Source organism: Mobula birostris, chromosome 4 (genome assembly GCF_030028105.1).
Source record: "Mobula birostris isolate sMobBir1 chromosome 4, sMobBir1.hap1, whole genome shotgun sequence".
NCBI lineage: Eukaryota > Metazoa > Chordata > Chondrichthyes > Myliobatiformes > Myliobatidae > Mobula > Mobula birostris.
The window spans coordinates 172,316,078-172,343,349 of NC_092373.1; the positions used below are offsets into that span (position 1 = coordinate 172,316,078).

Below are 27,272 nucleotides of genomic sequence, written 5' to 3' on the forward strand. Positions count from 1 at the left end.
ACAACACAATGTATGTCATACTAAAAACTGTGCAGCTTGGGAGATGGTAATAAATCCATAGGAAGACAAATTATGAGAACTGTCTTGTGTCATTACTGCTCACACAAAATCAGCTAAACAATGACTTTAACACAGACCAACAAAAGAAACAGAAGATTGGAACACTATATTAAAGTGCAGAGGATGCAATGTTGATTCTTCCTCACTGAGCCCAGCCTTTGAACAAGAGAGAAAAGTGTGATTCATATATTCTTAAAACACACCATAAAACAAAGTGTTTCACTTGTTCCGTGTGTCAGTACTCGTATTCATATGTTTTATGGGAGAGGAAGCAGTAAATTAAACAAGTTTGCAGTGCATTTGTGGCTGGGGTTAATGTAATACTGAAGTTTTAGAAAAAAATCAAACACTGTAACAACAGGTACTTAAAGATCATTGTAATTATATTGCTGTTATCTCAGAAAATGGCTGAGGGTCAGACGCCTCTCCGAGCAGTTATACCCCAGTTGCAAATACCTACAATAGATAACAGCATTCGTGCCAACTCTGTATAAATCTGATGCCTTCTGCTCTGAAAACCTTTTTCATAATTTATGAATTATTTCATAATTTTCACAAATTCTATTGTATTTCTTTATCTTCCTGTAAATGCCTGCAAGAAAATGCATCTCAACGTAGCATGTGATAGGTAACATTACGTACTTTGATAATAAATTTACTCTGAACTTTGAAACCTACCAACTTCAGCCTTAGTTACAGAGCATCCTCAGCTTTCTAGAGCAGAGAACTCATAAACTCAGCTGGTAGCATAGCTGTCAGCGCGATGCTATTACAGCTCGGGGCATCGGAGTTTGGCAGTCTATTCCGGTGTCCTCCGTAAGGATCCTCTGTACCTGCGCCCTGTGGAATGCGCGGGTTTTCTCTGGGTACTCCAGTTTCGTCCCATGGTCCAAAAGATGTACCGGGTAGGTTAATTGGACATTGTAAATTGTCCCGTGACCAGGTTAGGGTTAAATCGGGCACAGCTCGAAGGACCAGAAGGGCCAACTCAGCACTGTATTGCTAAATAAATAAATACAATTTTTTTAAAAATTCCTCATTTCAATCTTCGATGGATAACTTTATATCCCAGGACTCCATTGCTGAACTCTAGACTGCCCAAGCAAAGAGTTTCCTGGCATCCTTCCTGTCCTCCTAAAACAGGAAATTCTTCTGCGGTCTACTACTTCCATCTACTTATTGGAAACATAAGCAGGTTCAATTCCCAATCTGTCACATAGAAAACTGATCATCACATAAATGGCTCATTTCTCAACAGCCCTTAGTTACTTCGGACGGCCCTGCCTACATCTGACTGAGAATCTCTGACTTAGAGGAAGTGAAAGTTGTTTTTTTGCAGCAGTAGTATGGTGCAAAGACTATAATTTACAAAAAATAAAGGGAGTAGTGCTCAGAGGTTTATGAACCATTCGGAGATCTGGTGGCGGAGCTTCCTAAATTATTAAGTGAGGGTCTTCAGGCCCCTATAACTGCTCCTTGAGAGTATCAATAAGAAGAGGCCACCTTCCTGCAACAGAAAGCAAGCTCATGATATTAGCACTAATGCATTCTCTGTTTTAAGACAACAGTTTGCTGGGGCATTATAATGAAAAAGCACTTGCATTTACTTGGTGCCCTTGGCTTAGCAAAGCATACCAAGGCACTTAGCAAGAGGACTATTGAATGCAACGTGATTCAGAATTACACAAGGGGGTATTAAACCTTTGTCAAAGTGGTAGGTTTTAAGAAACATCTTAGAAGAAGAAATACTGTTAGGGAAAAAATCTATTGCAATGTAACAAAAATAGTCCCAAAAGTAAGAAATAATTTCAAAAGGGTAGCCTGTGGAAAAATGAAGCAAAGGAATATTACCATCATAATTGCTCTGTATTAACAGAACTCTATGAAGTAAAAATCATTTCATTTTAACAAATGTACTTTTTCAGAAGTAATGTGCCCGTTAGAACCATCTGGGATTTAAGCCATTTCCGAAATGCTGCCAGCAAAACTCTAGGTAGGTTGCAACAAATGCAGCTATTAAGTGTGCAATATTTCTGTAGAATGTTCAAATGACACTAAGACAGAGAGCCCAAGGCAAATTCTCAGCACTAGAGCCAGCTCTGTGTGACATAGCGAGCTATATGTCCCTGTGTAGAACATCAGTGCTTGGTTCCCAGCCGGACCCAGAGGGCAGTGCTGCCAATAATGACCCATCTGTTAACCACCAACACACAGCAAGCAATTTCTAATGAAGACAGATGGGGAGGACCCTGGACCGCCAGGCAGCAGGATACTAATGAAACCATCTAATGGTCACTACCTGCCTCTTTGGACTGATTGATGACCACAACATGAACTTCAAGGAAATGCACCTGACATTATTCATTGATTAGTCATCGGGGGTTGGTGGCAGGGGGAACAACAATATCCTTCATGTTGCCCTTCTCCGTTTCTGAAAAATGCCATATTTAATTCTACCCTTCGGTCATTTGCAATAACCTTGCTCAGACTCTTTGCCATTGAACTTCTGCATTTCTTATAAAAGTTAATTGCTTAAACAAGTGGAAATGGCTTGTAGAATGGTATGTTGTTACAATATGAATGTTATTGTATGTAACATTTTATTAAATGATCAGGTAACTTAATAACCTTACATGGAGTATTAATCAATACAGCACAGGAACAGTCCTTTCAGCCCATTATATTATTTCTGCTCCAAACACAATGCACAACTCCTCTTAAATGCCACCATTGTACCTTCTTCCACCACAACCCCTGGCAGCCCATTCCAGGCACCCACCACTCTCTGTGGAAAAATAACTTGCCCACACATCTCCTTCAAGCTTTCCCCTTCTCACCTTAAATGCATGTCCTCTGATATTTGACATCCTACCCAGGGAGGAAGAGTTTAACACCCTACCCTATCTATGCCTCTCACATTTTTTAAAACATTCTATCAGGATTTTATCATCTTCTTTATGTTTCTATGACGAGGATGAAATAACTCTATTGGAACAGAAATAGTACTACACATACTGAGGCCAGCAAGAAGTTTCTCCATCGTCCCACACCTCTGCAATTTATTCCCCTTCAAATTCATCCAGTAGCACTTTCATCCATAGTGATGAAGTGTTTTGGGAGGTTGGTGATGAAACATATCAACTCCTGCCTGAGAAGTGACTTGGATCTGCTCCAATTTGCCTACTGGAGCAACAGGTCCACAGCAGATGCCATCTCATTAGCTCTTCACTTAAAACTGTAACATACGGACAGCAAGGATGCTCTTTATCAACTCCAGCTCAGCATTCAAAACCATCAGCCCCTCAAAAATGATCAATAAGCTTCAAGACCTTGGTCTTAATACCTCCTTGTGCATTTGGATCCTCAAATTCCTCATTTGTAGACCCCCAGTCAGTTTGGATTGGCAACAATATCTCCTTCACGATCTCCATCGGCAGAGGTGCAACACAAGACTATGTATTGAAAACCTGTCTGAGTGCTGCCATAACAACAACCTCTTACTTAATCTCAGAAAGACCGAGGAGCAGATTATTTTCTTCAGGAGGAGGAAACTAGAGGTCCATGTGCCAGTCCTCACTGGAGGATCTGAGGTGGAGAAGATCAGCAACTTTAAATTCCTCGGCGTTATGATTTCAGAGGACCTTTCCTGGGCCCAGCACGTTAAGTGCAATTACGAAGAAAGCACAACAGCGCCTTTACTTCCTTTACATTCCAAAGATTCAGTATGACATCTAAAATTTTGAAAAACTTTCATAGATGTGTAGTGAAGAGTGTGTAGTAGAGTGCATACTGGCTGGCTGCATCATAGCCCAGTATGGAAACACCAAAGCCCTTTGACAGAAAATCCTACAAAAATAGTGGAATCGGCCCAGTCCATTATAAGTAAAGCCCTCCCCATCATCGATAACATCTACACAAAGTGTTGTCGCAGGACAGCAGCTTCCATCATTAGGGACTCCCACTTAGGACATGCTCTCTTCTCACTGCTGCCATCAGAAAGAAGGTACAGCATCCTCAGGACTCTCACCACCAGGTTCCGGAACAGTTATTACCCCTCAACCATCTTGAACCAGAGGGGATAACTTCACTTGCCCCATCATTGAAATGATCCCACAACCTATGGACTAGCTTTCAAGGACTCTTCATGTAATGCTCTCAATACTTATTGCTTATTTATTTATTTATTATTATTATGATTTCTTTCTTCTTGTATTTGCACAATTTGTTGTCTTTTGCACATTGATTGAATGCCCAAGTTGCTGTGGACTTTCATTGATTCTATATGGATTGATTATTGATTATGGATTTATTGAGTATGCTCACAAGAAAATGAATCTCAGGGTTGCACATGGTGACATATATGTGCTTTGATAATAAATTTACTTTGAACTTTGAAATACAAGCCATTTAAAAGTTTTTTTGTCAATTCCATCTAGGCAGTACATAGAATGTACACACACATGCTGAGATAGTCAGACTACAGATTCAGATCCAGAAATCTTCGTCAGAGCTCTGAAGAAAGGCCCTAGATTTGAAATATTAACTGTTTCCCTTTCACAGATGCCGCCTGACCTGCTGTGTATTTTCTGTACCTTCTGATTGTATTTCAGATTGGTAAATTGGTTTATTGGCGTCACATATACAGAGATACAATGAAAACTGCTTTGCAGGCCATCCATACAGATCATTTCATCACATCAGTACAATGAAGTATCATACAGGGAAGAAGAATCATAACAGAAGTAATGAGCAGACCTGCAAAGAGCTGGTTGCAGTGAGCCACCATTTTCTGGTGCCTTTTCCAGCAAATGCTCTTTTTTTAAATTTTCTGTTAGTGCAGAACACTCTATTGGAAGTATGCATGGTTACATCATGGCATGACAACTCCAGTTAACAGGAATGCAAGAGACTGTTAAGCGTAGTGGACACAGCCCGGTCTATCACTGCCTCAAGAAGGTGGGATCTATCATCAGTGATCCTCACCATCTGGGTCATGCCCTCATCTTGCTCTTAGCATAAGGAGCCTGAAGTCCCACACCACCAAGGTTCAGAAACAACTTTCCTACAAACATCAGGTTGAACCAGCCTGCACAATTCTGATCCTACCTCAGCAATGGAACACGACAGACCATCCCTTCCACTACCATGGACTTGTTTCTGACATTGTTTTTACACAAAGGTTTTGTCTTTTTTTCTCACTATTCACTTTATTGATAGTTTATATTTTATGTTGTCTGTACCTACCTGTGATGCTGCTGCAAGTAAGATTTTCAGTGCACGTGCCCGTTACTGCACTTGTGCACTCAACTCAAAATTAGCTTACACATATGTCCACAGAGTCACAAGTTAGGTGGCAGCCTGGGTCAGTGAAATTACAACCTGCTAGCATTATGATAGCCGGAGCCTCTATGTTATGATTTTGCAGGGTAGAGTTGCTTGCAACCAATTTGCAATGGATTTCTAGGATAGGTACCCATGCAGTGATGACTTGGCTCCCTGAACAAAATGGATGTGCGGGAGGCCGAAATGGAGGAGTGCAAAGTCAAAGTCTAGTTTATAGTCATATGCAGAAGTACACGTCAGTGAACTTTCAGCTGCATCACAGACACATAGCATCAGACAAGCAGCATTCACTAGGAAACCATAAATTATGTATGAAATACACATTTTTTTTCAGAACGAAAAAAAGGTGAGATTAATTTTGTGTAAGTGGTCACGGTGTTGCTAAACTGTAAGTGGTTAGGGTTGTGCGGGTTGATTCAAGAACTGGCTGGTTGGATGGAAGTAACTGTTTTGTGTGGGACTTCAGGTTCGGTACCTACTACTTGATGGTAGCTGTGAGAAGGTGACATGGCTAGAATGGGATCTTTGATGATGGATGTTGCCTTCTTGAGGCAATGCCTCCTGAACATGCTACCAATAGTGCAGAGGTCCCTTGATATTATTTCAAGGAAAAGCAATTACCCCATTGACCCTTGGAAAAAAATTAGTAATAAATTGATCCTCCGATTAATCTCACATTCATTTGATAAAACTCTCTGCGCTTGTCTCCCTTTGATCCCGAGTGTTTCTTAACTGCCCTGGTATTTTCCTCTATTGCTGCTTTTTTCTTTTTCCTTACTCTCAGCAATACATCGAAGGTGCTGTGGAAGTACAACTTGTTGTTGATCTTTTGCACACACTCAAGCAGCTGGAATTTGGTCAGCGGCTCCTCAAGAACTGGTACCTCCAGCAGTACAGCTCTCTCTCTCTGTACAGCATTAGAGCTCTAGCCTCATCTCTAGATAGGAGATTGGCACCTCCAACCAGTGCCTCCAAAATATTACCTCACAGTGACAATGCAAGATGGAGTTAACATCTCGAGTGAATGAACATAGTTTTGAGATGCAGAGAAAGGGAGAGAGGAAGAACAAAAAGCACTGTATAAATGACAGCTGTCAAATGTGCAAACCTTTAAATGTAACTGAGGAGCTAGATGGAGCTGCACACTGAACCCAGCTTCTATTCCTATACTCGATCCATTCCCAAGCCCTTTCCTCTTATCCCTTTTCTTATTCAGTGTTTTTTACCCTTTTATTCCTACCCCACACATTCTTCCCCACATCTTATTTTAGCTTTTTTTCCCATTATAGCAAAGGAACAGGTCCTTTGATCCACCATGTCTGTACTGAATATGACATGAAATTAAACTAAATCTCTTTTGCCTGCACATGATCCATATCCCTCCATTCCCTGCATATTCATGTGTCTTCCTAAAGGCCTCTTAAATGCCAGTATCGTATTTGCTTCCACCACTACTCCTGGCAGCTCATTACAGGCACCCACCACTCTGTGTAAAATAAAATCTTGGCCCCTCATGTTAAACACATGTCATCTAACATCTGTCTTTTATTTTTTTTAGAGATACAACATGGTAACAGGCTCTTCCAGCCCAATGAGTCTGTGCTGCCCAATTACACCCATGTGACTAATTAACCCACTAACCGATACACCTTTGGAATGCGGGAAGAAACCAGAGCCCCCAGAGGAAACCCAAGTGGTCACAAGAAGAATGTACAAACTCCTTACAGACAGCAGTGGAATTGAACCCAGGTCACTGGTGTTTTAATAGTGCCAGTGCTAACTCTTTCTCCCCATTTCTACCCTGACAAAAAGATTTTGGCTGCCTACTCTATCAATAAGGCTCATAATTTTATGAACTTCTAGCACGTCTTCCCTCAGCCTTTGATGTTCCAGAGAAAACAACATAAATTTGTCTAATGTCTCCATCCAGCTTCTACCATCTTATCCAGTCAACTTCGTACTCTTTATCTTCATGTCTTCACATCCAGTCCTGCAATGGGGAACCAGAACTAGACACAATATTCTAAGCTGACGGTCTTCAGCCTGAAACATGGACAGTCTCCAGTGTGCCGGTGAGTTTCTCCACCACTTTTAGTTTATATTTCATATTTCCTTCCCCTGTAATACTTTCCTTTCAGCACCACTGAGTCAATGCTGAGAGTGTCAAATGAATAAATTTATACTGCAGCAATTTACATCAACAGCAACAATGTGCTGCTTCGATCTGGAACCAGTAGAATTGAGATCGAGTGTTTATGATGAACCCTGTCATCAGTTGGACATGCCAGATAACAATCTACATGGTTAGGATAAACAAGGCACAAGAAGGGTGAAAAGTGTTGCAGATTAGACAGATAAATTATACAGAAAAAGTAAAAGGTTTTGATCAAGAGCAAATGACCAGAGATAACCCTTTAACCGCACCACTGCAAATGAAAGTTCTTAAAAGAAGCTCAGCATGTCACCAAGCACTCTAACAAACTTCTACTGAAGTACTGTTGGAGGAAGGTATGGTCATTCGAATGGACGGGCATGTAGAATATGCAGAAAGAGTGGACTCAGCCCAGTACATTACTGGCACATCACTCCCTCCTATCATCAGTATCCACATGAGGCACTGGTTTGAGAGGGCAGCATCTATCATCAAAGATCTCCACCAGCCAGGCCATGCCATCTTCTTCCAGATATCATCAGGCAAAAGGTACACAGCACCTGTCCAGTGGTAGCTTAAGTCCCACATCACCAGGTTCAAGAACGGCTACTTCCCTTCGACCATTCAGTTCTTGAAACATCCTGCATAACTCTAATCATTACCTCAGTATAGTAACACTGTGCATACATGTACATCAGATTTACCTTGTCCATTTCCGGCTCCTCCCTCCCCTTTCTCAATCTCTCTGTCTCTATCACTGGAGACAGCTTATCTACTGATTATCTTTTATAAACCCACTGACTCTCACAGCTACCTGGACTATACCCCTTCCCACCGTTACGTAACAACACCTTAAGTTCCATCCCATGTGATCATTGATTACTCAAACTTCTGGTAATTGCCTCCCACTTCTCCTTCATCATTCTCCATTCCCATTTCCCCTTCTCAGCTTATCTCCTTATCAGCCCTTCCCCTTCCCTTCCTTCCATGGCCTTCTGTCCTCTCCTATCAGATTTCCTTTTCTCTAGCCCTTTATCTTTTTCACCACTCGACTTCCCAGCTCTTTACTTCTATTCCTGGTTTCACCTATCACTTCCACCCCTCCCCTCAGGAGGGAGGAGGAGATGGCAGAGCGACACAGCGCGCGTGGCCGTTCCGAATGATATCGTATGTGTTAACTAGGGGCCATGCACAATCCTGATTTGATGGAGACAGCCATGAGAAGCATGGAGGAACACCTGGAGAAACTTCTGAAATGCCTGCTTCGCTGCTGCTGCTACTGTGCGATTCAGAATCTCCAAAGGGGAAGGCCCCAAATCCTCAGCTTTGCCTATTGCCTGTTGCCGGGGTCGGGGTCGAAGCGCTCGGCAGAGATGGTGCTCGGTGCCCGGTGTCGGAGAGCTGGTTGGAGGCTCGGAGTTTTCGGACGGACTCGGAGACGGACTGTGGGCGGATGCTTCCAGGATGCTGCATCGGCAAGTTTGCGGCGCTAGAGGTTCACCGTCTGCGTGAGATGATGGGACTTTCGAGAGACCTTGAGACTTTTTACCGTGCCATGGTCTGTTCTTTTCAAATTACGGTATTGCTTTTCACTATTGTAACTATATGTTATAATTATGTAGTTTTTGTCAGTTTTTCAGTCGGTTTGTCATGTGTTTCCGTGATATCATTCTGGAGAAACATTGTATCATTTCTTAATGCATGCATTACTAACTGACAATAAAAGACGACTGCGTGTCCTCATAATCTAATCTAATCTAATCTAACCCTGACTTCTCACCTTATTTCTCTAGTCCTGATGAAGGGTCTTGGCCCAAAAGGTCGACTGTTTACTCTTTTTCCATAGATGCTGCCTGGCCTGCCGAGTTTCTGCAGCGTTTTCTGCAAGTTGCTTGGATTTCCAGCATCTGCAGATTTTCTCTTGTTAGCAACACTATGATCAATTTACACTAAAAATAGCATTTTGTATTGTTTAATTGCATCCTTTCTGATAAAAATATTTATGTTTAATACATGTTGTGTATCTGGTGTTACTCCGTGATGCTGCTGCATTGTACCTCTGCATAAATGTACTTATGAATATGATGATAAACTGGACCTAGACCATGAGTAGTTTTAACACAACAAACAGGGCAGGACTGATCATGGTCATTATGGTCATGATCATGGGTATTATGGTCACAAACACGATCAGTTTAAATCTTATTACATGTGCAAAGAATTCCTCCTGCTGAGAAAACTGACTAAGGAAAGAGGGAGAGTATGGTTGAGGAGCTGAAATGTTATTACTGAACACAGCAAATATATCAGCCATGTCTTCAGAGAATTAGACGAAGATAACCTTCAAGGTTTTCTAAATGCAAAACCGATGACATGTGAATCTGACTTGTGCATTGAAATTTCTTCTCTCAGAGGGTCGTCAATCCCTGGAATTCTCTGCCCTGAGGATAGTGCAGGCAAATCGTTGGATATATGTAAGGTGAAGGTAAAGATTTGTAAGTTTAACTTTATTTTTTAGGAGTGCTGACAAAAATCGACACAAACGTAATTACTTCTAAAGCACAATTTATTATCACTGCAAACAAAAAGCAACATCATATATGTATAAGAAAATACTCATCCCCAAAATGTAATCATGTACAATGTAACACATAACATACACAGTGAACTTCACCCTAGTCTGGGTGAATTCTGCCTAATGGAATTAAGGAGTCCCTGCAATTTGTCACATTTGTCAAAATATACAGTGAAATGCATCATCGCATCAACTTAAATCAGTGAGGATTGTGCTGGGCAGCCCACAAGTGTCACCATGCTTCCAGCACCAACATAGCATGCCCACAACTCACTAACCCTGAGTCTTTAGGAAACCAGGGCACCTGCAAGAAACCCACATGGTGATTAGGAGAATGTACAAACTCCTTAGACAGCAGGTGGAATTGAACCCCAATCCTATAGCCGGTGCTGTAAAGTCTAGTGCTAACTGCTACGCTGCTGTGCTACCCCAACTAGATAAATATTTGAAAGGTTGATTAAGTGAACGTTATGGGGAACTGGTATAGAAGAGGAGCTGAGGCCAGCATAGATCAGCCATGATCACATTGAATGGTGGGGCAGACTTGAAAAACCTGATGGCCTACTTCTGCTCTTATTGCCTTGAGTTCTTGATTTCTTTTGACTTGGGGTTTGGAGGAGGTTTTTCTTTGCTGTCAAATTCAATGCCAAGTAAGAACTTCCATAACTCGAGCTGTAATTGCCACTCTCCTGAAGAGCAAGTCTTGGTTTGAGCTACTCTGGTCTTCATGTGTTCACCCACTCCTTGAATCTGACTAAAAGAGATCAAGTAAATTATGCAGAGACTAGTCTTGTATCTCCTTCAACACTGAACATAAGATCATAACACTTAGGAGCAGGAGTTGAGCATTTGGCCCTTGAAGTCTGCTGAGGCACTCATTCAATGCTACTTTCCTGCACCTTCCCCATAAACCTCAATTCCCATGATATAGAGATACCTATCAATTTCTATTGTCTGCCACACTGCACTTTCTCTGTAACTGTAACACTTTATTCTACATTAGACCATGAGACCATAAGATATGGGAGCAGAATTAGGCCATTTGGCCCATTAAGTCTGCTTCATCATTTCATTTTTCCTCTCAGCCCCAATCTCCTGCCTTCTCCCTGTATCCCTTCATACCTTATCAATCAGGAATCTATCAACCTCTGCCTTAAATATACTTAAAGACTTGGCCTTCGCAACTGCTTATGGCAAAGAATTCCACAAACTCACCACTTTCTGGCTACATAAAGAACTGCAAGTTATAAAATGGTCTGGTTGTAAAGCTACAATTCATCAGTATAAACAAAATGTACTAAGCTTAAACATGAGAAGGTCTGCAAATGTTGGATATCCGAAGCAACACACACAAAGTGCTGGAGGAACTCAGCAGATCAGGCAGCATCTATGGAAGTGAATAAACAGTCGATGTTTCAGGCCGAGATCCTTCTTCAGGACCGAGAAGGAGTTATGGAGATTTGCAGGGAAGGCTTCGAACATGAACTGTTCTGTGTAGCCAACAAAGAGACAGGCATAGCTGAGACCCTTATGGGTGTCCATGGCTACCCTTCGAGTTTGGAGAAAGTGAGAGGAGCCAAAGGAAAAATTCTTGAGGGTGAAAACCAGTTCTGTCAGATGGAGGAGGGTGGTGGTGGAGGGGAACTGGTTGGTTCTTTTGTCAAGAAAGAAGTGGAGAGCTTTGAAAGGGGATGGAAGTGTATAGGGATGGAAGATCCACGGTGAAAACAAGGCAGTCAAAGCCAGGGAATTGAAAGCTACTGACGAGAATGAGGGCACGAGAAGTGTCATGGATGTAGGTAGGAAAGGACTAAGCTTATTTGCTGGCACTGTCAGCAAGGTACACATGTCCATGCAATTAATTAATGCTGATAATCTTGCACCTTGTATCAAGATACACAATATAGTTTCTTGACTGAAATAAATAATTGAGTAAAGCGACAGCAGCTATAAGTTTATTACAGTAGGAATTCCATTTCTCTGTGCATTTCAACAACACGTTTGGGAACATTTACACACTTTTAATGTCTCCCCATTATACAAAACAACTGTGGCTGCTTATTAGCTAACATTGAGAGTGAGACAATATTTTGGAAAGACTTTTTTTTTGAGCCTTTGATTGAGCCCAAATGAATTTTAACACACATTCTGCCCATTCTCCAATTTAACTCTAAGAGGGGGTCAATGATATTCAAATTAGAGCTAAGAAAATTCCAAACAAGAATTCTATTTAGAGTGTTAGAATCATTCCATATAGAAACTGGCCCTTCAGGTCTGTGCCAACCATCAACCACCAGTTACTCCTCTGATCCCATTTCGCACTTCCCACACTCCCATCAGCTCCCACTAGATTCTACTCTTCACCTAAACAACAGGGGTTATTTACAGCAGCCAATTATCCTCCCAACCTGAATATGGGCAGAAACCAGAGCACCCCAGGGGAAACCTACGTGGTCAAAGGGAGAACATCCAAACTCCACACAGACGGAGTCTGAAGCCAGGACTGAATCTGGTCACTGGAGCCATGCACTAGTATTGCTACTCTGCTACCCTTTTACCTACATAACACTCCATGGGCAGCAGCAAGATGAAAAGATTGCTATTCCAGGTCCCTCTCTAAATTATACCCTACAGAGTTGTGCTGTTCCTGAATCATAAGCTTGGAAATCCCTTGCTAACAGTACACTTTCAGCACAATACAACTTGACACCCACATCCCATCAATGAATAAACCAAACTTCTGACAACAGGATAATGCTACTGAAGTGGTAAAATGGTGCCAAGGTAGTGCAGCCATTAGCCTAATGCTTTACAGTGCCAGCGATCCAGGTTCAATTCCCGCCATTGTCTGTACGGAGTTTGTACATTCTCTTTGTGACCGTGTGTGTTTCCTCTGGGTGCTCCAGTTTCCTCCCATGTTCAAAAGATGTACATTTATGGTAAGTAAGTTATGGGCAAGCTTCACTGGTGCCAGAAGCACAGCAACACTTGCGGGCTGCCCTCAGATTGTGTTGATCATTGACAGAAATGATACATTTCACTGCATGTTTCAATGTACATGTGGCAAATAAAGATTATCTTAATCAATATACAAATGGTTAGCAAAGAGAGTTATGTAGATCGATCATAGCTGAGTTACATCCCTCTTTGTCATGTGCTTACCAAATTGTGAAGTGTGCAAACTATCAGCAAGAGTGATCATTGTTTTGCATGCCAGCCACACAGATCATTATATCACATCAGCACACTGAGGTAGTATAAGGGAAAACAATAACAGAGTGGAGAATAAAGAGTTACCGTTACAGAGGAGGTGCAGTGCAATCTGACAATAATGTGCAAGGCCAGAATGAGTTTGTGAAGTCAAGACTCCATCTTATTGTATAATGGGACTGCTTAGTAGTCTTATAACTGTGGTGCGGAGCTGTCTTTGAGCCTGATGTCCTTTCAGACTTTTGTACCTTTTAACCAGTGGGAGAGGGGAGAAGAGAGAATGTCCAAGTGGAAGGGGTGTTTGATTACGTTGGCTGCTTTAGCAGTGCAGTAAGAATCGTAGACAGAGTCCATGGACTTCGGTTTCCTTGATGTGCTGTGCCATGTCCACAGCTCTCTACAGTTTCTTCCATGCATTTGAGATGAGAGGGGGAAAGTTTAAAGGATATGTGAAGCAAGATTTTTACACAGAGAGTATTTGGTGCTTGGAGTGAGCTAATGGGTGAAGTGATAGAAGCGGATAAAATAGTGGCATTTAAGAGGTTCTCTTATGAACCTCACATGAATATGCAAGGAATAATGGATATAGATCATGTACAGGCAGAAGAGATTTAGGTCATGTAGCAATTTCAGCAGACAGAGTGGGCTGAAGGACCTGTTCCTGTGCTGTATTCTTTGTGCCTATATTCCATGTTTAACTACTTGAAGTAAGCTTTACCCATTTCACATCATTCATGGGTGGTTTATGCTGTCAAGTTTGGGTACTGCTATAGGAAAGATGTTATTAAACTGAAGAGTACAGAAAGGGTTTACAAGGATCTTGCCAGGACTTGAGGGCCTGAGATATAGGGGGAGATTGTATATGCTATGACTTTATTTCTTAGAGTGTAGAAATCTTTGATAATCTTATAGAGATGTCTAAGATCATGAGAGGCATAAATTAAGTGAATGCACTCAATCTTTTTCCCGGGGTTGATAATTTAAGAAGTAGAGGGCGTGGGCTTAGGTCAAAAAGGGAAAGATTAAATAGGAACTTGAGGGGTAACATCTTTCACACAAAAGGTGATAGGTAATTTGAATGACCTGCCAGAAGATGATGTTGAGACAGGTACAATAACAACTTTTAAAAGACAGTTGGATAACTACATGGATATGGAAGTTTTAGAAGATTATAGGCAAAATGCTAGAAAACGTGACTGGCTTCGATGGGGCATCTTGGTCAGTTTGGACCAGTTGGGCTGAAGGCTGTGCTTCCACACTATATGACTCTATGACTCTTAAAGCAGAGGTACTCTTAGAACAGGCACTAATAACGTTACACAATTCTGCCTGCTTAAATATACAAAAGGCAACCAAACTGTGTCTAAGAAAAGAAGTCAAGGACAGTATGAGATCCAAGAGGATTCTTTTAACATTAGTAGCTGAAATACTAACCAGAGGGCTTAGGAGCAGTTTAGACTACAGCAAAAGGATTTTTAAAAAATGAATAAGGTCAAAAATACAATATTAGTGCAAAAAAAAGAAAAAATAAGCAAAATATGAGAGGAAAAAGATTAGTGAAGTCAAGTGAAGATCTTTCAGAAACACAATTTATTTTTAATTTTTTTATTTAGAGGTACAGCAATAAGCCTGTGCTGCTCAGTAACATCCAAAAGCCCAATTAACCTACCAAGCCGTACATCTTTGGAAAGTGGGACGAAACCAGAGGACCTGGAGGAAGCCCACACAGTCATGGGGAGAACATACAAACTTTTTACGGACAGCGGCAGAATGGAACCTATGTCACGGGGCTGTAATATTGTTATGCTATTGTGCCACCCGTAATAATAAAGAACAAGGAAACAACAGGATAATTAAACAAGTATTTTGTTCTGTCTTCACAATTAACTTTCTAGTACCGTAAGGGATTCAGTAACCCAACAAAAGTGAGGAACTAAAGAAAATTAGTGAGAAAATAATGCTAGAGAAATGAAAAGCACTGCTTGACCGTTGAAACGGTAGCCTGATCATTTACACTACATTCCAGAGTACTGAAGAAGTAAGCTTCCAAAATAATATTAATTATTGCATTGGCTATCATTTCCTGCAATTCTGCAGATAATGGAGCAGCTCCTGCAAATTAGAGAGTTACGAATGTGATCCTACTATTTAAAAAATAAATTTGGCCGCAAAAAAAGAGGGGAGAAAACAGGAAACTATAGATACTACAAACCAGTTGACCTAGCAGGCATAGAGGAGAAAATGCCTCATATCACTTTTATACAGTACGCCTCCTCAGGTCATCCTTTGCACTCATTTTCAGGGGACTCTGTGGTTTGACATATAACGTTTTCAGCACTGAGTGCATTTCATGGCTGTGGACTCACTTTTGAGGTCTCTACAGTTCATGCTCCATGTGTTTTTGTATACTCCATTTTACCAATTGTGCGAATTGATTGAGGTGTTTCGGCATGGAACTGGCCCTGCGGCTGTGGCCTGCAACCATCAACACAGCACTGAACTGACTATCTTGGCGGTCATGGGTCCTCGACCATTTTGGGGACTCTGCAGTTTGATGTTTAATGTTCTGTGTGTTATTTGCTTGCTTTTTGCTGTTTGTGTGAATTGTCGGGTGTTTCACTGCCTTTGTTGTGTGGTGTTTTCTTTTAAACAGGTACTGTGGTGTTTCAATCACAAGCAAGAGAAAATCTGCAGATGCTGGAAATCCAAGCAACACACACAAAATGCTGGAGGAACTCGGCAGGCCAGACAGCATCTATAGAAACGAGTATTGTCAACGTTTCAGGCCGAAACTTCAACAATATTCTTTTCCGTAGATGCTGCCTGGCCTGCTGAGTTTCTCCAGTATTTTGCGTGTGTTTCAATGGTGTTTCTTTGTTTCTTGGCTATCTGCAGGAAGATGAATCTCACAGTGGCATACTGTACACCTACTTCCTTAATAAATGTACTTTGAAACTTTGAACTTCCTTATTTCTTGTGTGTGTCTAATATTCCATGGCCTTGTCTTGGGGAGTAAAAGTGTATTCTTGGCTGAGCTCTATTCAAAGCACTAGATAATTTTAAGTGAAAACATAGTCATCTGGGACAAAAGTGAAACAAACATATATATTTTGAAAAGTTCTAAGAAGACCAAATGTGAAATTTTCTTCTACTAAATAGAGTAATTTGCAAGTTTTATGCAAAGGATATCAAATCAATACCATGAGATTAATTTCTGTTTTAATCATTAATACTGTAATTCCAAATCTGTAGCTTGGTGTCACAGCTGGGAATAGAGTTGAAAAAGAATGTGATATAACAGAAACACCAAGGAAATTTTTTAAAATTATGTTATCTGTAATGAGATTGGTATATCAAGGGCATTCAAGCTGGCTTGTAAGAACAAGAGATGGATTTGAAAGAGTTTTAAAACAAGCCAAAATAAATTATATATCACATTGCAATAAAGAAGTTAACTTAATATGTTTCAAACCAGAAAAGCTTCATTTTGCTTTTGTGGCTGAACTCAGTTTCAAAATAAAGTTAGCTATTTATTTCCTCTTGGTTTTCTGGAAACAAGACAGTGAATAATATCACAGACCCGGTATTCTTGGTTGGCTATCTTGATTAGCCAGGTACATGGGCAAAATTTTGATTAGCTAAGTATGTGGGCAAATGGCTTTCAATCCAAATAAATGTGAGGTATTGCATTTTGGACAACCAAACCAAGGTAGGAAGCACAGTGAATAGGAGGGCCCTGGAGCGTGGTGTGCAACAGAGTGACCTAGGAGACGAAGTGCATAGTTTGCTGAACACCGTGTCACAGGTAAATAGGGTGGTGAAGGTGGTCTCTGGCACCCAGGTTTTCAACAGTCAGGACACTGAATATAAAGGTTCAGATGTTATATTGACATTTTAAGACACTTCTAAAGCTGCACTTGGAGTATTATGTACAGATTTGGTCACCTAGTTATAAAAAATAAATTATTAAAACAGAAAGTGTGCAGAAACCAGGAAGTTGCCTGAACCTGGTGAAATGAGTTACAAGGAGAGGTAGCATAGACAAGGGCTTTATTCCCTTGAATACAGGAGACTGAGGTTTCATCTGAAAGAAGTACATAAGGTCATGAGGGGCATAGAAAAGGTGAAAGCACGTAGTCTTTCTTCCCAGGGAGGAGGTGCTTAAAAACAAGAGAAGGCATAAACTTGAGAGATTCAAAAAGATCATCAGTGGCAGCTTCTTCCCATAAAGAGTGGTGCATATTTGGACTGAATGCTAGAAATAGTAGTTGAGATGGGCACATGAGCAATATTTAAAATACATGCAGAGGAAAGGCTGAGAGGACTATGCACCCAGCACAGGCTGATGGGACTAGCTCACTGGCAATGTCAGCGGGGACAAGCTGAGTAGAAGAGCCTATTTCCATGCAATATGACTCTATGGCCAACAGGTGTACCGATCGTAGGTAAACCCAACAAAAATCCAATTTTCACATCTATACACAAATTTGCATCCTTCACAAACAGGCAGCAAAACAGGCCCATCAGAGAACAATAAGCTAATATTTTCCATTGCCAAAACAGCTTCTCATATGCAGTTGTTTGTGTTACAAATGTATATCTGATCTGGCAAACATATACTTTCAAATGTGGCCTTATTTCACACACATTAATAGTGCTGGTGTCTGAATAGCTTTACTTGCTCAGGAATTTGTTTCCTAATCCATCAAGTTACGCACCACCATTTAGAAAAATCATTGCCATTGAAATGCAATAACATCACAGTTCTTCGGGTTCTGTTGCTTTAAATTGGAGCACATAAATTACTTTCAACTGAGAAGCATTTCCATGAGGAGCAAAACAAAAAGGAAAATGCAATCGTTTTTTTTATTCAGTTGTCATGGTTTAATACTGTGCAGATTTTAACCTGAAACTGCCACCTATTGAAGTACTGCCACATTATGACAGGGCTTTCTTTAATTATAATCAGAGAGCATGCAGTTATTTCATGCTGACAATATACTATTTCCAGCTCAGAAGGGATAAAAAAAACATCAAACGATAGCCAGCACCATTAATACAGCAAATGGATCAATTTTTTGTCATCTATCTAGGTAGTGTACTATGCATTGCAAGTTTAGCATCTTCTCAGTGTTTCTTCTACCTTTAATGTTAAACAGAAACGTTCATCTATCAGGGTGTTAAGGCTTTAAAGAAGGAACATTGACTGCAGTGGTACAAAAGAAAATACAGCAGATTATCTGCAATAATTTTACATATTACGATAGGGTGGAGAAGAGGGATAAGAATATTAGGTCCTTTCCCCTTCAACCCTGTTGTAGTTATCACATTTGGTCACTCCTATATCTCAACGACATTGCCCTGTGCTATCTCTCAATTCCTTTCATTTCCAGAAATCTGTTTTGAATTAACTCAATGACTGAGCCCCCCAGTACCTTCCATGATAAAGAATTCCAAAAAAATTCACCAACTTCCAAGTGTAGTTCTCCTAAACAGCCAATCTTTATTCCAAGACAGTGACCTCTGGTTCCAAAGTCCAATGTGTTGTGCCTTCAGAGATGTTCTACACGCCTCTGTTCAAACGCATGGTTATTTGAGTTACTGTCGCCCTCCTGTCAGCTTGTACCAGTCTGGCCATTCTCCTCTGGCCTCTCTCAAGGCATTTTCACCCACAGAGATGCCACTCATTGGATTTTTTGTTGTTGTTGTTTTTTTTGCACTGTTCTCTGTAAGCTCTATAGACGTTGTGCATGAAAACCCCAAGAGATCAGTTGTTTCTTAGATACTCAAACCACCTCGTCTGACAGCAACAATCATTCCACGGGCAAAGTCACTTAGAGTGCATTTCCTCCCATTCTATATATTTGATCTGAACCACAACCAAACCTCTTGACCATGTCTGCATGCTTTTATGCATTGGGTTGCTGCCACATGGTTAGCTGATTAGATATTCACATTAACAACCAGGTGTATAGGTGGGTTGAATTGAATTGAATTGAATTTATTTAGATCTTACTTCCATCCCACAATGTGAGGGAGTAAAAATCTTTGCATTATGACTCCATCACAATGTACAGACGTGAATTTAAAAGTCTAGTGGCTTGTAGAAAGAAGCTGTCCTGTAGCCTGTTGGCCCTGGCTTTAATGCTGTGGTACCATTTGCTAGACAGAAACAGCTGAAACAGTTTATGGTTGGAGTGACTGGTTTCCCCGATGATCTTCCAGGCCTTCTTTATGCATCTGCTGCTGTAAGCATCCTCACTAGAGGGAAGTTCACATCCACTGATGCGCTGGCTGTCCGTACCACTCTCTGCAATACCCAGCGATCGAGGTTGGTGCAGTTCCCGTACCAGGCGGTGATACAGTCAGTCAGGATGCTCTCAATGGTGCCCCTGTAGAAGGCCTTGAGGATCTGGGGGGCTCACGCCGAACTTCTTCAGTCACTTGAGATGGAAAAGACACTGTTTTGCTTTTTTTTGCCACACAGCCGGTATGTAGCTAATAGTCTGGCCACTGAGTGTACATCTGAGTGTTCATACTGGAGCACTAAGAGCACGAAAATGAACAGTTGCCTTGCCAGGGTGCGGGTGTACATTCAGAACAAATGGTAATGCTGATAATGTTATGAGCCTTTTCACTAAATTCAGAGCACAGGAAATCTGAGTTCTGTGGATTGGAACAAAATACCATCCAGTAACACAATCACTTCCTCATACTAGATAGGGTGCAAAAGTGATTTATTACAAGGATGGTACCAGGACTGCAGGGCTTGGATTACAGGAAGTGGATAGGCTAGGACTCGTTTTCCCATAGTATCGGATGCTGACGAAAACCTGATAAAGGTTTATAAAATCATGAGAAGCATAGATTAGGTGAATGGTTAGTCTTTTTGCCAGGGTAGAGGAGTCTAAAACAGAAGGCATAGGTTTATAGAACATATGGAACAAGCCGTCACAGGGAGTGATAGAGATGAGCACGATTCTGACATTTATAGTACATTTGAACAAGTACATGGATAAGAAGGGTTTCGACTTCCCAACCTTTTTTATGCCATGAACCAATAACATTAAGCAAGGGGTCCGTGGAAACCCCCAGTTTAGAGGGATACAGGCCAAATGCAGACAAATGGGACTGCCTCAGTTAGACAACTTGGTCATCATGATGATTTGGACTAAAGAGCCTATTTCCATACTGTTTCACTCGATCAATCTGTACCATGGTTATACTACCACAACATTGATATTCCCCTGAAGTACCCGGTTGTACACTGGCCGGAATGAATGAACTGCCAAAGACTAAGGACCGGTCTGATATATTTGCTCCCAATAATTTTCTGAACTGTTCACATCTAAAACTAAATGAGCTACATATCCTAGGGGTAAAATGGTAATCACTGAATGAAGAGCTGGCAGATAATGTCAGCTATCAGCATGACTGAATGACTAAGTATTTTTATTGTGTCTGTTCTGATTATGTGTTTATTTCAGTTAAGCAATTTTTAAAATTTAAGTATATAGATTTAAAATCTCAGTAAATAAATAAATATGATCAGCATAAACATTGTGGGTTAAAGGACCTGATTCTGTGCTGTAGGGCTCTCTGATTTGATATCTAGCTAAAAAGATCAAACCAAATTCAGACTTAAGGTCAGAGCTTTGAAACTAGCCTCCAATGGGAAACAGCCAATGACAGACCTTTGTAAATCTGGGATATGCATAAGGCCAGACTGGAGGCATGCAGAGCTCAAAGAGAGTTGTAGGTTTGGAGAAGTTGGCAGGGACAGGAGCAGCAAGCAGATGGAAGGATCTGAGGGCATGGCTGAGCAGGATAAATTCCTGCAGCTATCGGTGTTTGTAAATTCTCAAAAAGATCTCCAGGATATGAACATTTCATGACTATCACATATTCAGTTTCAGTATCTGCCAAAGCTAAGCGAACAACTCTAACATTCATTATGGCAGCAAAAATTACATCAGATAAATTTTCAATTTGAAGATTAATTGATCTGTTTGAAAATAATAGTAACCGATGTCAATTCTTTTCTCCACTTTTGAAATATAACCTAAAGTGACACAGACATTTTGATCAAAATCAACATAAGTATTTTGTATAAATCACACTCATTAAACAAAATAGAATGTGTGGGAGGATAAGTCACTAAGGTCTCATTAGTGTGATGATGGCTCATTGGAAGACATCATGTTTTTGATTGTGCAGTCCTCCAACACCTTATCTTACAGATATTAATAAACTTAAAAAGGTCTTCAGTCAGTGGTTTTATGGCCCAATTATTATTTTCTGCCTGAATAAAGCAGCTGTGGTAGGAGTTTGCCTTTGAAACAGAGTGTTGGGGGTCCAGTTGTCACTCCATGGTCTTGAGAACAAATTATCTCATCTGTTGTACCACGTAGCTCTGAGGGACTGCTGCACTGCCTGAGATGCCTTCTTTAGGATGAGATTTACTTGCCTCCATGGACTCTATCCACATTTATCACTGGCTCGACAAAGCAGCTAGTTTAATCAAAGACTTCACCCAGCCCAAACATTCTCTCTTCTCCCCTCGCCCATTGGGCAGAACATACAACAGGCTGAGCGCTTGTACCATCAAGCTCAAGGACAACTTCTCTCCTGCAGTTATAAAACTATTGAACAGTCCCCCAGTACAACAAGGTGGACTCTTGACCTCACAATCTACCTCGTTGTGGTCTTACACCTTACTGTCTTGCCTGCACTGCACTTTCTATGGAACAGAAACACTATTCTGCATTCTGGTATTGTTTTCCCTTGTACAACTTCAATATATTGTTGTAATGAAATGGTCCGTATGGATGGCATGCAACATAAATCCTTTCACTGTACCTCAGTACATGCGACCTTAATAAATAAATTTACCAATCTACCAACATTAAATCAAGGATGCTATGGAAAGGCAATTTCTATACTGTAAAACCCTCGAACAGACCTCTCACATGACAAAGATGAACTCTTGATCTCTCAATCTACAGTCCTGTGCAAAAGTCTTAGGTACACATATGTAGCTTTTGTACATCAGTATATATGTCAACGTGGAGTGGACAGCAAGTTTGTAAATCTGGTGGGAGCAAAGGATGTTGGGAGTGGTGATGGTGGAGCACTGCAGGAAGGGTGTGGGACAGGTAGCAGAGAAGGAGTGCCAGGGGCGGCAGGCGGAGCAAGTGCAGACATACCCTTTCCTGAGACACTAGACGACGTCATTTAATCCCAAACAATTGGATTATTAATCATTATAGAATGTCTCTCTGGTGCTTCTCACTCCCTCCTCTTTCCCTTCCCATTTTCTCAACCATGATTTCCCACTCCCTGCCTCACTTCCTATTCCCAGTTCTCAATAGAGCACCACATCAGAAACAGGTTTATCATCACTCACATATGTCATGACTTTTTTTTGTGGCAGCAGTACAGTGCAATACAAAATCTATGCCAGTACTGTGACAGTGTCTCAGACACCCTGGTGTATGTACATGTGCCTGAGACTTTTGCACAGTGTCGTACTTCATGGCTAGTTTTGCAATGTTGGAAACACAGCAGGACAGCAAGTCCCCACAGACAGCACAGCACTGTACCTTCTCATAACCCTTGGTCCTTATTTGTCTGTCTGCACTGCACTTCCTACGTAACTGTAATGGTCTGTTCAATATTCAGTTATTGCTTTCCCCTTTGTACTCGCTCAATGTACTTGTGTTTCAGAATAATCAGCTTGAATGCTCATGTGATAAAAAAAACAATTACCAATGCCATTTGTGGGAACAGATTCTATTTAAATTGCTTGATGCATTTCTTGTAACACAGTCACATTGACACTTCAACAAGCATTGTTCCATTTCACTGTAAAAGGCTACCGGATATTGTGAAAGGTGTTACACACATCTCTTGCTCTGTTGCTTACCCCAAACCATAGCTCAATTTGTTGATACAGCCAGTGACATTTAATTGATCCATTTTAGAAAAAGCATTTGAAGTGTAGCTTGTTACTTTCTAGGAAACCAACTAGCACTTCACGGCCAATCGAACATTTCTAAAATGTTGTCCCTGCTATGCTGTAAACACCATGCAACCAACTTGCTCAAAACAAGATCCAGTAAACTACACAGTGACTGGCAAGAGCAGTGGAAGTGACATCCGTACCACAAAACACCAGGCACTGAGAGTCTAAGCACCTCATGTCAAGCCCTCCCACATAAATATTCTGGGGGTCACTCTTGACCAGAAATTCGATGGGACAAGCCACATAACCCACACTGCAGCATAGTGACACAGTTGATAGTGATGCTGCCTCACAACATTAGTGACCAGAATTTAATCCTGACTTCAGCTACGGATTACATGATGCTTACAAGTTTTCCCTGTATCATGTAGGCTTCCCTCGGGTGCTCCAGTCTTTTTCTCACATCCCAAAGATATGTGGATTGGAAGGTTACTCACCCACTGTAAATTACCCCCCAGTGTGTACTGTACATGAGTGGTGAAAACTGGGGAGGACTGATGAGAATGTGGGGAGAATTTGAAACAAATGGGACTAGTGCAGGATGTGTAAAGCGATAAAGACTCAGGGGGCTGAACAGCCTGTTTGGGTGCTGAATCTGTCTATCAGACCACGACTAAATACATTGGTTATAACAGTAGGGCAGAGGCTGGGTAAACTGTAGTGTAGTTCTATCATGGCCACTAGCATCCTCAGCATCAAGGACATCTTCATTAGGCAATGCCTCAAAAAGGTGGCATCCATCATAAAGGACCCCCACCACCCAGGACATGTCCACTTCTCATTACTACAGCTGAAAGACACACACTCATTTTAGCAACAGCTTCTTCCCCTCCACCATCACATTTCTAAATGGACAATGAACTCATCAGCACTTCCTCACTTTTTTTGGCTCTTTTTGCACTATTTATTTAATTTTTATATATATAATTAATAATACCTTTTATGGTTCCAAGGTTGTCAAGCCAAGGAGTGGTAGTGGGGACAAGCTCCCACTACCTAAAAGTGCTCCTCATGGCAAGCGCCTCAAATAGCCTCTGACAACTCAGTCCAATTCCTGATCTTCTCGTGTGGCTTAGCCTCTAAGCCTGGCGGAATTGTTTCTACTGACAGAAGAAGGGACGAAGGTGGGTCCTGGCACCTTGAAACCAGTGCTTCGGGTAGATGGAGCTCGTCAGCCTGGAAAGGCAGTCCATCTAAGAGAGGGAAAACTCTGATTTCAAACCTCCGCTGCCTTGTGGCCATATCCACCCATGGGAAAGACTTCGGGAATAAACCCTGAGGACAAATCCGGAGCTGGAGACCCTAAGGCAGTCCGACGTTGCCTTCAACCTTGCTCTAGCAACTCCTGCAACGACACCGGTGCCAAGCTGCATCGGCCCTTGCCCTTCCCTTGGACAACATCAGTATCGTGGAGAGGGAAGACTTGCTGCATGGGCAACTGCTGGTCTTCCATACAACCTTGCCTAGGCCTGTGCCCTGGAGAGTACAAGACTTTCCAGGCGCAGATCCATGGTCTCGCGAGACTAACGGGTGCCACCACCACAATATCTTTTATGTATTGCTGTCACTAAACAACAAATTTCATGATATAGGACAGTGATAATAAACCTGATTCTGATTCTGAGAAGCACACTTCCTGACACCCCAAAGGCTGTCCACCATCTACAAGGTCAGGACTAGGAAAATAATAGATATGAGGAAAAACAGGGTGAGCAGGCGTAACTTTGGAGTATCAGAGGTTAAGGGAGCACTAAATTAAGCTGTATAGAATTCTGAAGTGCCTTTACAGAGTAAATAGAAAGGATTTATTTCACTGAATATAACTTTAAAATCATTAGTAGAAAAGTTGGGTGAGAAAGAAGCTTGTAACTTAAAGAGTAGCAAGGCTCTAGAACTCAATGTATGATAAGATAGTAGAGGAGGGAACCCTCAGCCCATTTAAACAGCACCTAGATGTGCACTCGGAGAATTATGACCTGCAGACCTATGGGCTACAAGGTGGAATTTGGATGCATAGTTTTTTTGTCAATGGGTGCAGACATAATGGATCAAACAACTTCCAGCTCTAACATAAATATTCAATGGCACTATCAAGTGTCCCCGCTAGTGAAAGGCCAGTCCAAACCTTTACAAAATAGTTTCCATGTGGAACATTATCAAATGACAAGAGGTCACTCCACAATTCTAGAGCTTAGCACCCAGGTACAGTATGTGACAATGTATCACTAAGGTGGAAGCATTTCACCTCAAAGAGGTCAGAGGCACACGGAGACAAAAAAGACTACAGAGATAGGGAGGGTTGAGTGTTAAAGTAATTTGAGACCATATTGTAATGTATCCTTGGGTTGACTTTCAACAGCGCTGGAGCAGTGATAAATCCTACTTTTAAGAGAAGTTAGAAACTTCAGACAGTAGTTATAACTCAAACAAGAAGTTAGATCACACCTCGTAAACTGTGTATCCATTTGATAACTCTGACTTCTTTACTTATTTACTTAAATAGATACAAATACACCACATGCAGTTTGAATACAACTCCCATGAATATAGCAGGCACGGTTGGATGATGTATGTCAGCATTTAATGGCTAAGTGACTATTGGACTAAATTTGTAGTTTTCTGGTGGGGAAGACACAGAGAGAATTTTTATGTAGTTGGTCATCTTTCAAGCTTTCACTTCTTACCTCCACTTTCAGACATACTCTACATTACTCTGCTTAAGGTTCAGACTTGAGAGTGATGAATGACTTAATGTGATGTCTCAGGATCCAGGGCATTTATTAATAAAGCAGGGGAAATGATTAACATATAATCATTGGAAACGTTCCAGGAAGTTTTACTTTCCTATTAGAGTCTACATAGACACACATACACTAACATACACATACACAGAGTTATTATAACACATTTGTAACATGTATTTGAATAATACAACCCTTATACATTTTATAAAGATTGATAATAACATCAGCTTTATTGAGATAGTAAATAATAACAGTACACAAGTGATCTCTTTACTCAGTATATTCTTGACCTCATTCTTGAAATCAGTAAATTTAAAGATTGTTACTTCAGCAGTGTTCTCGACCAACCTCCACCCCGAATAAGAAGCCTAATCCTAATGCCCTTAACATTGACAGCCCAGGTGTAAAAATGGCTGTGTTATCTGATCGCCTGATGTTTTTGGCTGCTCTTGCCCTAAGCTGTTAACACCTGGAGCAGGAAGGGCATGCACTTGTTCCGAAACTGACACAATCACCCATCTTAACCAATTGTTAATGGGCATAATGCACAGTACCCAGATTTATTATTTCATGTCATGGGAAGACTGGCACCCCAAATGCCGTCCACCATCTACAAGGTCAGGACAAGGAAAAGGCTACTGGAATTCACAACTTTTGTGAAATAAATACCAGCAATAAAAATGACAAATTGTATTTGGTTGTTAGGTAACAGGCAGGATCATGTTACTTATTCAAGCTGTTCCAGAGCAGAGTCAGGTTTGCAAGCAGAATCAGGATAACACAGCAACACAAAGGAATAATGAAGAAACAGAACAGTTTCTCAATAATTTTCTTTTACCTTCTTTTCCTCATCTTGTACAACCGCGTCAATATATCGGGGCACATAAGACTCTCGTTTTTGATCAATATGCTTCATGTTAATGTTTTCGTAATTAAGGGTACTCTCCCTAAAGCACAGAACAGGACAGAGACTTAGTTTAAGTTTGTACAGTTCACATTCCTCTCTATATATCTATTGAATTAGAAAGAATGTACATTACAAGATAGCCAGACATCCATGATAATACACCACATGAGACCTTATACCCTTCAATTTTCACCCTATATATTCCTCCATCATGAATTTATCATGTTTGCCTTAAATTCTTTAATCTTTTCACTTCA

At 41.1% G+C, this 27,272-nt stretch overlaps 1 protein-coding gene across 4 annotated transcripts in view; it reads right to left on the bottom strand.

Moving 5' to 3' along the window:
• Window positions 1–27,272, bottom strand: part of stpg2 (sperm-tail PG-rich repeat containing 2) — a 500,779-nt gene that overhangs the window by 399,739 nt on the left and 73,768 nt on the right. For all 4 annotated transcript variants that reach the window (XM_072254779.1, XM_072254775.1, XM_072254776.1 and 1 more), the window contains exon 6: window positions 26,947–27,055. In XM_072254779.1, coding sequence (XP_072110880.1) covers window positions 26,947–27,055 — 109 coding nt within the window. The remainder of the gene's footprint in view (window positions 1–26,946; window positions 27,056–27,272) is intronic.